This window comes from Ictidomys tridecemlineatus, chromosome 10 (assembly GCF_052094955.1).
Source record: "Ictidomys tridecemlineatus isolate mIctTri1 chromosome 10, mIctTri1.hap1, whole genome shotgun sequence".
In the NCBI taxonomy this organism is placed as follows: domain Eukaryota; kingdom Metazoa; phylum Chordata; class Mammalia; order Rodentia; family Sciuridae; genus Ictidomys; species Ictidomys tridecemlineatus.
In genome coordinates, this window is record NC_135486.1 from 117,700,847 (window position 1) to 117,713,826 (window position 12,980).

At 49.6% G+C, this 12,980-nt stretch overlaps 1 protein-coding gene across 2 annotated transcripts in view; it reads left to right on the forward strand.

The window, feature by feature from the left end:
- Fkbp6 (FKBP prolyl isomerase family member 6 (inactive)) overlaps positions 1–12,980 on the forward strand; it is a 31,584-nt gene that overhangs the window by 1,424 nt on the left and 17,180 nt on the right. For both annotated transcript variants that reach the window (XM_078023888.1, XM_078023889.1), the window contains exons 4-8: positions 346–548; positions 2,281–2,400; positions 5,449–5,643; positions 5,750–5,859; positions 7,232–7,324. In XM_078023888.1, coding sequence (XP_077880014.1) covers positions 346–548; positions 2,281–2,400; positions 5,449–5,643; positions 5,750–5,859; positions 7,232–7,322 — 719 coding nt within the window. In that variant the 3' untranslated portion in view covers positions 7,323–7,324. The remainder of the gene's footprint in view (positions 1–345; positions 549–2,280; positions 2,401–5,448; positions 5,644–5,749; positions 5,860–7,231; positions 7,325–12,980) is intronic.

Below are 12,980 nucleotides of genomic sequence, written 5' to 3' on the forward strand. Positions count from 1 at the left end.
GAAGGCATGAGTAGTTTCAGCTGGGAGGATCACAGAAGGATTCATGGAAGAGGGCATTCAAAATTAGCTCTTAAGTTTGAGTAAGTTAGGGGTAGAATCTGAACATGGGGTGAGGAGGCAGACACAGCAGGAAGAAGGAGCCAGATGGAAACATAGATGCCAGAATACTGCTGAGTGGGGAGAAGCTGGAGTTTGGGAATGGGAGGGGCACAGGAAGCAAGGCTGACCAGCAGCTGGGACCACAATGCAGAAGGCTTGGGGTATGGACTTGGAAGGGGGAAGAGATGATGGTATTGAACAGGATGATGGGTGAGCTTGAAGTGAGTTCTCTGTCCCTTCTTTCAGACATTACCCTTTGGGGTATGGAACTGGGTCTTCTGAGCATGCGGAGAGGGGAGCTGGCCAGGTTTCTGTTCAAACCAACCTATGCCTATGGAACGCTGGGCTGTCCTCCCCTGATTCCCCCCAACACTACTGTCCTGTTCGAGATCGAGCTGCTTGACTTCCTGGACTCAGCTGAGTCAGACAAGTTTTGTGCCCTTTCAGCTGTAAGTTCTTGAGTACAGGTGCCAACACTTTCCGGAAGGAGGGATGAGTTTGTTTGGGTCGTCCTCCTAGCTAGCCCGCCGCCCTTGATTTTGGGGGTCCAGATTCCCCCAGGCTTCCTGCATGGTGATAGTGGAAGAGAACTTCACCTCCTAGTCTCATCCTTCTGAGATAAATGTGTGGGGCCAAGGTATGGCTATGGGTTCGCAGGTTGAGCTGATCACTCATTCACCCTTTGCCTGGATTTCCTTAAAAGACAGGGAACAGGGGTTGGGGATGTGGCTCAAGTGGTAGCACGCTCGCCTGGCATGAGTGCGGCCCGGGTTCAATCCCCAGTACCACATACAAACAAAGATGTTGTGTCCGACGAAAACTGAAAAATAAATATTAAAATTCTCTCTCTCTAAATAAAAGAAAAGAAAGACAGGGAACGGATTTTTAGCACTGTTTGTTTTCCAGGGAGTCAGGCATTGGTAGCTTATAACTAAGGTGACTATAATTTATGATCCTGTTTAGGGCACTGGAGAATGAAAGAAGGCACTGGTAACTGGGCAAGATAATCGGACATCAGGTGTAAGCTGGGATGAGTGGTCACTGTCCTCGTAACTTATCTTTTTTTTTTTTTTTTTTTTTTTTAAGTACCAGGGATTGAACTAAGGGGCAGTGGACCACTGAGCCACATCCCCAACTTTGTTTTTTATTTAGAGCAGAGACTCACTGAGTTGTTTAGTGACTTGTTTTTTTCTTGAGGCTGGCTTTGAACTCCTTCTGCCTCAGCCTCCTGAGCTGCTGGGATTATAGGCATGCACCTCTGCGCCCAATGTAACTTAAGTCTTGACCTTATCCTGTAGCCTTCTGTTTACCCCTTCTGGTAGATGCTGGGCTTAGGTCCTGTCAGCAATCATACGCACTGTCTTTACCATGTGGCACACTGCATACATGCCCTTAGATGTCCTTCCCAGGTTTTGCGTTTCCATATGATACAGAATCTCCATAAACTGTCAGAGCTCCAAGTAAGAATTTCACTTTTTCTCATCTTCCACAGAGTATAAGTTTTTGGAGGTGCCTGGGACCCACCTCAGGTAGTGATGTAGGATCTCTGGGGGGGGGCCCGGAGAAGAGGCTTTGCAGGTGATTTTGTGTGTGTGTTTGTGTGCGCACGCACGTGTGCGCTGGGGATTGAACTGGGGGGGGGGGGTGCTTTACCACTGAGCCACATCCCTATCCCTTTTTATTTTTTACTTCGAGATAGGGTGTTTCTCAGTTGTCAAGACTGGCCTTGAACTTGCTCACCTCCTGCCTTAGCTTCCTAAATCGCTGGGATTATAGGCTTGTGCTACCACTCCTGGCTTCTGTGGGTGATTCTGACACTTGGGATCATGACCACAAAGACCACCAGAGCTCTGAGCAAACCAGGAGCTGGTGAAGCTTGCTGGACAAGTGCTGCTGTGAGCCTGAGTCCATGCTGGGTGAGCTCCGTCGGTTCTTAAGGCTGTGGATGCTGTTGCCTCAGTGAGCGTCTCAAGGTCAGCTGCTGCGGTTTCCCTCTGGCTCTAGCCTGGAAAATAGGCCAGTGGTGATAGTAACCTCTCGCAGCCTCTGTTGGGATGACTTCTGCACACATGGAGTAGTCGACAGGGCTCACAGTTTCCGTGGTCCCGGCTGCAATGCACTTGTATTGTAGCATTGTGGCTTTTGACTTCCTTACTGGGGATTCTTTTCTTTGATCCCCAGGAGCAGCAAGACCAATTTCCTCTTCAGAAGGTACTCAAAGTGGCAACAACTGAAAGGGAGTTTGGCAATTACCTTTTCCGCCAAAATCGCTTCTATGATGCCAAAGTGAGGTATAAACGGGTAAGGATGCTTTGAAAGTTAAATGTAAATCTCGAAAACTTCATTGCTTAAAAAGCATAAAAACGTGTGTCTTTCCCTGCTCTTTGTGAGCAGCTGTTAAGAAAAGTCTTGAAGAAAGTCCTCATGACGGGGGTTATTGACTGGGAGATGTGGTGATGTTGTGTGTTTTGGTCTCCCTCTGGCACATGGGTGTCGTTATATAACCATCCACTTATTTTTGCACTTACCTGTGGGTATACTTTATTTAGAAGTTGAAAATATTCGATCCCACTGTCTAAAAAAACTAAAGTCAATTAATTTTTAAGAATCTCCTTCCCAGTTTGCCTTCCTCCTACCTGGCTTCTGCACCCTGGTTGCCTTCTGCACTTCCTGTCCCTCTGTTGGTGGAGATGGCACTGCTCTCTGGGCTCATTGTCTTCTCACCAAGCTTCTGAGGATGATGCTCCCCGTGCAGGTTATACTGACAGCAGTTTTCTGCAACCTTTTCTGCATCATTCATTCAACAAACAGTAGGAGCACTTTCCATGCGCCAAACTGTACCCCAGTCTCTGAGGCAAACAAGGTAGTCTAGGCATTCTGACCCTGTCCGTTGGCATACTGAGCCTAGGCTATGAAGAATTTGCATCTAGTGGAAAGCAACAGAATCCTGAAAAACAGTACTTTGAAAGCTGGAAACTTAATTTTTATGTAAGGGAATTGTGAAGGAGGCAGTGCAAGGCTGGTGTAGCAGTCACATGGTCACGGGGTGCCAGCCTCCTCTGTATGCTTACCCACCCTCCTCTGTGTCCTTGCCCACCCTGGAATGTCTTGGTTGTCTTTTTCCTCTTAAGAAGGTCACTCAGTCTTTAGGTCACAAGGTTATCGTGATTGTAAGAAGAAAGGGGAGGAGAATATGGTGTGTATTTACCTTAAGAGTATTCCAGGGGCTGGAGTTGTGGCTCAGCAGTAGAGCACTCACCTAGCACGCGCGAGGCCTTGGGTTCGATCCTCAGCACCACATAAAAATAAAGAAATAAAACAAAGGTATTGTGACCAACTACAACTAAAAAATGAATAATATTTTTTAAAGTATTCCAGAAATCTCCCCAAGACTTCTGTCTCACTGCCTGCCTGGTTTGTGGCACACACCTATAATCTTAGCGACTCAGAAGCCTAAGGCACAAGATTGACAAGAGGCGGTAACTCCATGGTAAAGTGCCCCTGGGTTCAACCGCCAGTACTGCACACAAAAATAATAAATACAATAAAAATATATATCTGGGGCTGGGATTATGGCTCAGTGGTGGAGCACTTGCCTAACACCTGTGAGGCACTGGGTTGTATCCTCAGCACTATATAAAAAATAAACAAAATAAAGGTATTGTGTCCATCTATAACTAAAAATATATTTTTAAAAATATATTTCTGGCCAGACCCATGTTATATAGACCCTCTGTATGGGAACTGGGAAACTGCAGTGGTAGGGATGGAATTCAGGGCCTCGTGCATGCTAGGCAGATGTTCTAACACTGAGCTACGCCCCTGGCCCAAAATGTTTTTTTTAATATTTATTTTTTAGTTTTAAGTGGACACAATATTTTCATTTTTTTTATGTGGTGCTGAAGATCGAACTCAGCGCCTCATGCATGCTGGGCAAGCGCGCTACCACTTGAGCCACATTTTGAGCCCCCCAAAATGTTTTTTAATTAGCATGTTGTTGCATAGAATGAGTTGGCAGTGTCAAACATGGGGAAGTAGATATTGGGCAAAATCTGCTGCATCAGGCAAATGTGAGTGTACCCCAGCAAGGGGAGGGAAGAGCACATCATATGCTGCCACTTTAGAGTGTGAGGTGGACTTGGAAGGTCCAGGCAGCCTCATGGAGAGGTCGATGTATTACTTGGAAGCTCCTTGAGCCGCCTACTTCAAGCAGCCCCCTCCTCCCAAGCCTGACCTCTGAAGCTTCCCTGGTGACGCTGTGTGCTGCCTTCTCCACGGTCTGCGCTGGTGAATGATCTCTTGCCTTCTGACGTTGGCTTCTCAATACAGAAGTTGAGGCCGTAGCCCTCGCTGTGGGTCTCCTGATGATGGGTTATCATTTTCAAAGTTGGCATTGGGTTTGTGTTCTTGCTGAGCTGAGAGGTTTCTTATCCTCCGTCCAGTTCTTCTGCAGCCTCCCCTCTGTGTCCCTCAAGTCGCCTCTTTGTTGCTTGGTTCTCCATCTTCCTTTCACGTCTTTTCCCGAACTCTCTTGGCCGTTCCTAGCTGCAGGGAAGGCCAGCAGATGCACTCTGTGGTGTCCCAGCAGAGGATCTGCTGCTGTGGAAGGAGGGACGATGGCTGCCGGAGGGCTCCTCTCCCTAGAGGCTGTCCTTGAGTGGCTGCTGAGATTTGAAAGAAGCATCTGGAAGCTGATGGACTTCAGGGCCTGGCAGGGCACATTGGAGTCTGGCCAGTGGCAGCTCCACACCTAATGTGCGTAAAGTGCCGCAGCTTCTGTCTGGCACGTGCAGCCGCAGTGCTGCAGGTGGGAGTGAGCAGGGTACCAGGTCAGAGCCTCACCATCTACTGCTGACTGTCCTGTCCGTCAGCCACCTGTCACCCACATCACACCTGCCCTAGCTCTATCCTGTTCCTGGATCAAGAGCCTCTTTTCCATTTCTTCAAAAAATAGACCACCTGATTCCTGAGGTGGTAGCCACCTGGATGGGTAGGAAGCGAGAAGGCCCTATCCGCCCTTTCTCAGCTCCATCTCTGCCCCCTCGAAAGCTCTGCTTCCGATTCCATCAGTTCCCGGCTCCTTGGGCTCTGAGCTGCGGGTTGGCCACTGACACCCAGCTGTTGCCCCTCTCCTGGCCTCTGCTCTTGGTGGCACAACTTCCTTACTCCTCAGAGTTGGACGAGAGTAGAGGACCTGTGCTGCCGGCCCTGCTCAGAGCCAGAAGTTTGAGCTGCTGTTTGTTAGAATTTTCTGACTTTTACTCGTGGACCTCTGTGTCCTCCAACCTTGCCAAGCTCCTGTTTTCAGCTCCTGGGACCCAGTGTGTGAGATGCTCCTCCCCCCCGCAGGCCTTGCTGCTTCTGCACCGGCGCCTGGCTCCCCCTGAAGAGCAGCACCTGGTGGAGGCGGCCAAGCTCCTTGTTCTCCTTAACCTGTCCTTTGCCTACCTGAAGCTAGACCGACCCACCATGGCCCTGCGCTACGGAGAGCAGGCTCTGATCATTGACCAAAAGAATGCCAAAGCCCTCTTCAGGTGTGGACAGGTGAGCTGGGGACAAATGCCAAGAAAAGGGGCAGCGTGCTCAGCTCAGTCGCTGCCGGGAGCCCCCATTCCCAAGCGCTCTCTGAAAGCTCTGCGCTATCCCACAGGCTTGCCTCCTCCTGACCGAGTACCAGCAGGCCCGGGATTTTCTAGTGCGAGCCCAGAAGGAACAGCCCTTCAACCATGACATTAATAACGAGCTGAAGAAACTGGCCAGGTGAGACTCTGTCAGCAGGAATGTGACCACAGGTGGAGTGAGATGGAGCCACTTTTCTGGTCCAGCCACCTGGGTGGAGGCCTGGCTGGTGACCATTTGGGAGGCAGCCCCATCTAGAGCTGGTTTTCTGAAGTGCTCAGTGCCCTACATCAGCATTCCCTGGTAGGAAGGGGGACCAACTGCCAAATAAGACGTCATCATTTCTTATCTTCCTGTGCCCCACCTTGCAGATAAGCGCCCCCTAGAAACATGGGGCAGTATAATTTTTTCTCTGGGACTAGGGATTGAACCCTGGTGGTATGTAACCAGTGAGCTATGCCCCCAGCCCTTTTTATATATATATATATTTTTAAATATTTTATTTTTTTTTTAGTTCTCGGCGGACACAACATCTTTGTTTGTATGTGGTGCTGAGGATCGAACCCAGGCCGCACGCATGCCAGGCGAGCGTGCTACCGCCTGAGCCACATTCCCAGCCCCCTTTTTATATTTTATTTTGGGACAGGGTCTCACTACATTGCTAATGCTGGTCTCAAACTTGTAATCCTCCTGCCTCAACCTCCCAAGTCACCGGGATTACAGGCATGTGACCCTGTGCCCAGCAACCAGTATAATCCTCGGTGTGTCCCATGCTTTAGACTAACTGCCCACACCGCCCGAAACTCGCCCACTGTTCTCAACAGACTGTGGCATTCCGTGGGATCAGAAATGAGTATCAGGTCTGATTCTCGCCTGACTTTTGGCAACATAATTTTTCTGACTGGAAGTTGTGGGTTCATTTTGGAGAAAACTTCAAAAATAGTCTCTGATAAATGAAGTCACCTAGTAAGACAGTAGCTGTTTTCTAAGGTATATTTCTGTTCCTCTGCGTTGGGCAGATTCTCTACTCCTCTGTCATAACGTTTAACAGTCAACCCAGCTACTCAAACCTTTCTTGGCGTTGAGTCTGAGGTGTGTGCATCTCTTATATTTGGATCAAAGTGTTGTATTTTAGGCCTTTTAAGACCTTCCAGAAATTGACTTTCGGAAGCATAAAAATATCCTCTCTTGTTAGATGTGGGAGTTTTGGACTCTGACAGTTCCTTAGCAGAAAATCTCAAGATAAGCTGGAAGCACTGAGGGGTTGCGTGGCAGGACTTGGTCCGGATGGATCCCTATGTGGAGGGGCTGCAGCCTTCATGGCTGCCATCTTTTCAAGTGGTGGCTTTGTGTCTAAGACTTCTAGACAGGCTGTGACCCAGCCCCTCCAGCCTCACTTGCACCCACCCCTGGTTCAATTTAAGGCCTGTTGAGTTTTCAGCGTTTCTGTACCTGAGCAGGGAATTCCAGCCACCAGGTGTCACCTCTTACAAACTCTGTATTCTCTGTACAGTTATTACAGGGACTACACGGACAGAGAGAAGGAGATGTGCCACCGGATGTTTGCCCCTTGTGAGAACAGCTCCACAGCAGGAGAGCGCTGAAGGTAGTGGAGAGGACTGGACACGCAGTCACCTTGGCTCTTCCCCTGTGCCCCCCAGGAGTGGTGGCCTTGCACTGTTGAGTGTGGAGGGGGAGGAGGAAAGCGCCTGTGGCAGCGAGGACACAACACACCGTGGTGAGCCTTCTCACAGAGAAGATCACCCTGGGAAGATTAGCAAGACTTGGAGGTTAAGGTTTATTTGGGAGGCTGTGAGCTTTTAACACTTTGAAAAAAAACTTTTTTTGTGTGGTGGGGAGGATATTGGGGTTTGAACTTGGGGGCACTCAACCACTGAGCCACATCTCCAGGCCTCTTTTGTATTTAAATATTATTTAGAGATAAAAGTCTCACTGAATTGCTGAGGCTGGCTTTGAACTTGCGATCCTCCTGCCTCAGCCTCCTGAGCTGCTGGGGTTACAGGCCTGCGCCACCATACCTGGCATAAGTATATATTTTTTTCATGTTTTATGTTCTCCTCGTGGAGATAAAGTTTTATTAATGTGACAATTTTGCTGGGCTTCAAAGCAAAGAATCAGGCTTTTCATCTGATTTTTCCTAAGAATTTGAAAACCTCCAGTCTCCCTTTGCCTCTGATGCAGCTCTAAATTTGATGAAATCTAGGCGTTGAGGTGGGTAGGGTCGCGCTATGCCTCTTAAATTCTACTAACAGAACTAGAGATTGGGAAGGTGCTGGAACCAACAGCAAAATCTGTCCCAAGCACAGAGCTCCTGACGTAGCAGCCCAGGGTAGATGGCGCCATGGGGACATGAGATACCCTTCAGGGCTGGTCTGCTGTTACTTAGGAAACTTGATGGAAACAAAATCACCTGCCTTTAACATCTGCTTAGCTGGGCAGATACCTCCCTCTCTTGAGAGAAGTTAAACAAGAGCAAGAGAACAGCTGTGGAGCGGCTCTGCGCGGTGGATCTAGCCTTTGTCGCTGCCTCCTCCATCTCTACAGAAGCAGCGGGAGAGGGGAGGGCAGTGAAGAGGCCCCTTCACCCTCTACCCTCAAGTGCGCTCCGAGCCGCTGGTTTGCCCTGTGAGGTGCCACCGCAGGCCTCGGGTAGACATTGCCTTCCTCCTGACATGCCCTTGTGACCCCAGCCTGCAGGTCTCTTGGGAGAAAGGCCAGAAGACGTTTGGCTTTGTTAATGTCCAGGAGAGATGGATAGAGGTGGCCGTTTGCCAGTCAGTGCATCGGGATCCAACAGGTCCTGCCATTAGTGACTGTCCTGTCCTTCCAGGGCCCAGCCTCAAACCACATCTTGGGATACCTACCTGGGCGACAGCCTTCCTCTCCATCTTCTGTACCTGCCACGCCTCCTTAGTCTAAGAATTTGAGGCTGGTGCTATTTAGGTGGTTTCTTAGGTGTTGCTTCTTTTTTTGGGGGGGGGGTAGGATAGATACCGGGGATTGAACCCAGGGCTTCTTAACCACAAAGCCATATCCCCAGCCCTTTTCATGTTTTGAGACAGAGTGTGAGTTACTTAAGGGCTCACTAAGTTGCTGAGGCTGGCTTTGAACTTGTGATCCTCCTGCCTCAGCCTCCCAAGTTGCTGGGATTGCAGGTTGGCCACCTCACTCTTGGTATTCCTAACTGAAGTGTTTTATCTTGGCAGCAACAGTGACCATATTTATGGCTGAACTGGCAATTGTCACATGCCCATTGTTGTTAAATGTCAGCTTTTGTTGTTGACAGTCTCCCTGCTCCCTGTTTTCTGTTGTACTTGTGGCCTTGCCAGTCATTTAAGAGGCTAAAACCGTGATCATCCTGATGGCCTTGTCTTAGCCAGACCGTTTTCAGTTGTGTCGTCGTCTCTAGCTGCTGAGTGTTCTTGGCGAGGTTCCTTCTGGTGGAGTGAGTGTCCTCTCAGGTGTGATCTCTGAGCCTCTGATTGAAGGAGGCTGGGTTTTTTGAGAACAGAGACCGTGTCTTTTTGTCTTTATATTTTGTAGCCCTGGGAACGGTGCCTGTGATGATTGGCCCTGGTACGTGATGGTTGCACCAAGTGTAAGATGGTCAGAATGGTGTGCCCCTCCTTTCCAACACATCCGCAGGCTGCAGGCTCCCATGACGGCTGGCAGGATTCTTGGTATTGCCAGTAACTCGCCTCTGTCATCCAAAAAGAGGGTTACTGAAGGGCACCTGGGAGCAGCTCACAGACTCCAGGCAGGAGTGTGCACAGTACTCGGGCATGTGGAGGCCAGTCTGTGCTGAGGGCCTCTGGGACTCGGCCCTTCTCTCTGCCTCCTCCTCACCCACGGCAAGGAGGGCCCAGCTGTGCACACCCCACACCTCCCTCCTCTTTCTGTACCCACTGCAGCTCCAGTTGGGAAGCCCTAAGGAGGATCTGGCCTGGTCTGGGGAGGTGGAGTCCCAGGAGTGTCCCCTCTCCAGGACCAATGTGGGTGGGAGTGACAATATGCAACACAGTGGCACAGGAGTGGAGGGCACAGGCAGATAGACAGAAAGCCGGTCTGTTCTCCAGGCAGCACCTGGTCTTGCTGGGTCTGGCAGGGGACCGTCTGCCAGCTTGTGGTAAGGAGTCTGGCCACTCCTGGTGCTAGGAGCTGAGCAGCGGCAGGAACAGACGAGTCCACGGTGGTGGCCCACTGTCACTTCCCTCAGGACTCGAGGGCCTGGCACACGCTGCCAGCTGGAAGCTGGCTTCGGGTCATCACAGCAGTCAACCTAAGAGGGTTTTTCTCAGAACATCAGAAGACCTAGAGGTTTATAGTGGACCCAGAGCAACTTTTGATAAGCTGCTTAAGAGCTGCTTTTCCTATGGTTTGCAAAGCACTGGAGGAGGGGCTCATGGGTTTGAGGGACCCTGAGACTCCCAGCAGGCATTGCCCAACAGCAGAGCTGCCTTCCCCACAGCATCCTTGATTCTTCTGGGCCCTGAGAACCGCCGTCAGAGTTGGAAACACTTGGAGTGGTGATTAACATTTTTTCTAGTCCTGTTTCTGTACCTGTCACCATTTGCAATTGGAGTTTGTGTGATACCCTTCCTGTCCTAATGTGCTAGTGTCTGAGACCTTCACAGTCATTTAATTGTGTTTGGAAAAGACATAAAGGATGCACTGTAGCTATTTGCATCTAAGTGGTGAGATTTGTTTTGTGGTTTCCCAAGGTCAGAGCAGTAAGCAAACACCATAGGAAGACAGGCTTGGCCTGCTCAGAGGGTTTACTAGTTAAATGTCCTACCATGCACGGGGGGCACTTCCCAACATGGGGAGCACTCAGAATTGGACCCTCCACTGTGCTCTCCCAGGGTCAGTCAGCTCGGGAGCTAGTGCACCTGTTAGGTCTATCTGAACAGAGCTAGAGGTCCCCTGTGAAGTGGGTGACGTGTGAGATTAGATGGCCTTTCTGGTCAGGTCATTTCCATTGAACGTTACTGTCAGGTGAACTTTGAAGGTGGAGGGTGGCAGCTTCCATCCTTAAAATCCTTCGAGCGTTGGTGCTCCCCTGCAGTCCAGCTACGTGGGAGGCTGAGGCAGGAGGACTGCTTGAGCCTGGGAGTTCAAGGCCATTCTGGGTAACCTAGCAAGACCTTGTGTTGTGGGGAAAAGTCACGCCAGAAAAGGAAATGGGAGAGTCCTGGTTTGAGAGCAGGTGAGGTTTGTTGCTGCCTGTTTAAGAGGCACAGCTACAGAGGGAGCTTGGTCCTTTTTGCTTGGCCACCAGTGGTGAAGCCATCAGTGACCTCTTTGTGGAGCTGGCTCTCTTTAGACGCTGTCTGGAGCTGTGTGGCCCAGAGAGAGAGGCCCCGTGCTGCGCCTGCAGTCCTGGCCTGCAGGGATTGGGGTCTAATAGGACAGAACCATCAGCTAAATCACAGGGAACACAGGAGGAGCCCCGTGAGCCGCAGTCCTGGTGGGAGGGAGACTCTGCTCCCCCGGCCTGGAGGACGGCCCATCGGCAGTGCAGGGGGGGTGCTCGCCTACGGAGGCTGGCTGCCGTGCCCAGGGCCTGGAAATGGCCTGCGGTAGCTGGGGGAAAGAACTGGAGCTGTAAGGTACAGGTTAGCCAAGAGCTAGCGGAAGGCAGGTGGCAAAACTAGGAGCCCAGGGAGGTGCCACTGCACTAGAAGTGACTTGGGAAGCTTTCCGAGGAGCCACCAGGCTACAGCCCTCACAGGCCACTCTGTGATGGCCCCACGGCTCACCTGAGCCTGGCTTTCATTCTTTGGGTTTGTCATATTTTGTTTTCATTGTAGATTGCTTTGAGAGCATTACTACAGGTTCATTAAGGTTTTTCCCCAGTTTATTTTTATTAACTTTGGTCAAAATTTTTACGTGTCATACTTTATGTGCCAGGGATTCTTTTACACGTGTCATATGGATCAGTGTTGTAATATAGTAGCTCCACTATGCAGAGGAGGGTCTCTACAAGGATGAGCTAGACACGAAGGGGCCAAGTAACTTGCCAAGGTGACATGGCCAGTAAGCGATAGAACCCCTGAGCCAAGCCCTGCCATCCGGCCCAGAGCCAGCAAGCTAAAACTCCTGTACAGAAGGGAGACCAGCTTTGCCTTGTAACTGTCCCTTCTGGGGAGTCTTCTGCAGAGCCAAATACTGTGTTCATGTTGTCATTTTTTGGTTTATTGTTTTAGGTGTTATCTGTTGACTTCCTGCAATCACATTGTACCATTTCTTTCCTTCTTGCCACTCTTGGATTAGTACATTGCAAGTTACGTTCCCATCCTGATGTTTTTGGTTCATAAACTAAGATTTTCCTGTGGTCTTCTCTGTAAGAGGAGATTGTTATTAACTTAAAAAAAAAAAAAAACAAACAACTCTGTACTTCTAAAGAGTTTGTTTTTCCTGTAATTTCCAATTACCACCCCCCCAACTGTTTGCCTTTATCGTAGCCTTATCTTTTTGAAAACCCTGGTGCCATTCCACCTGTGAAGCCCTTCCTCCCAGGACTTCCCTCCTGCACTCTCATATTTATCTAACCTGCAGACGGTTCTCCAAGCAGAGGCCCAGCTGCTGTCCACCACTGCTTTGATCTCCTGCGTGGAATCCACTATTTCCTGGATCCCTTTTCTTGATTTACTTCCTTATTCTGATACTTAGGAGCAAATTTGGAAATTGGGTATATAGGAGATACACTATCTGAATCTTTGTATATCCAAGAAATTCTTTGTTTTTTTATCCTAGAAATTAAACCCAGGAATGTTCTACCACTGAGTCACACCCCTACCCCTTTTTATTTTTTATCTTCAGATAGTCTGACTAAGTTGCTGAAGCTGGCCTCAAACTTGCCATCCTCCTGCCTTGCTGGGATTACAGGCATGCACTATCGCACCCAGCTCAACAAATGATTTTTTTTTAATTGTAATATTTATTTAAGTTTTCGGCGGATACAACATCTTTGTTTGTACGTGGTGCTGAGGATCGAACCCAGGCTGCACGCATGCCAGGCGAGCGCGCTACCGCTTGAGCCATATCCCCAGCCCCAACAAATGATTTCTTAGGCCTTCACACGTGATTAAAAACATAGAGCTGAAGGCTGAGGATTGTCTCCAGTGGCAGCACACTTGCCTCCCACGCATAAGGCACTAGGTTTGATCCTCAGCCCTGCAAAAAAAAAAAAAAAAAAGTGTGTGTGTGTGTGTGTGTGTGTGTGTATAATATATATCTCC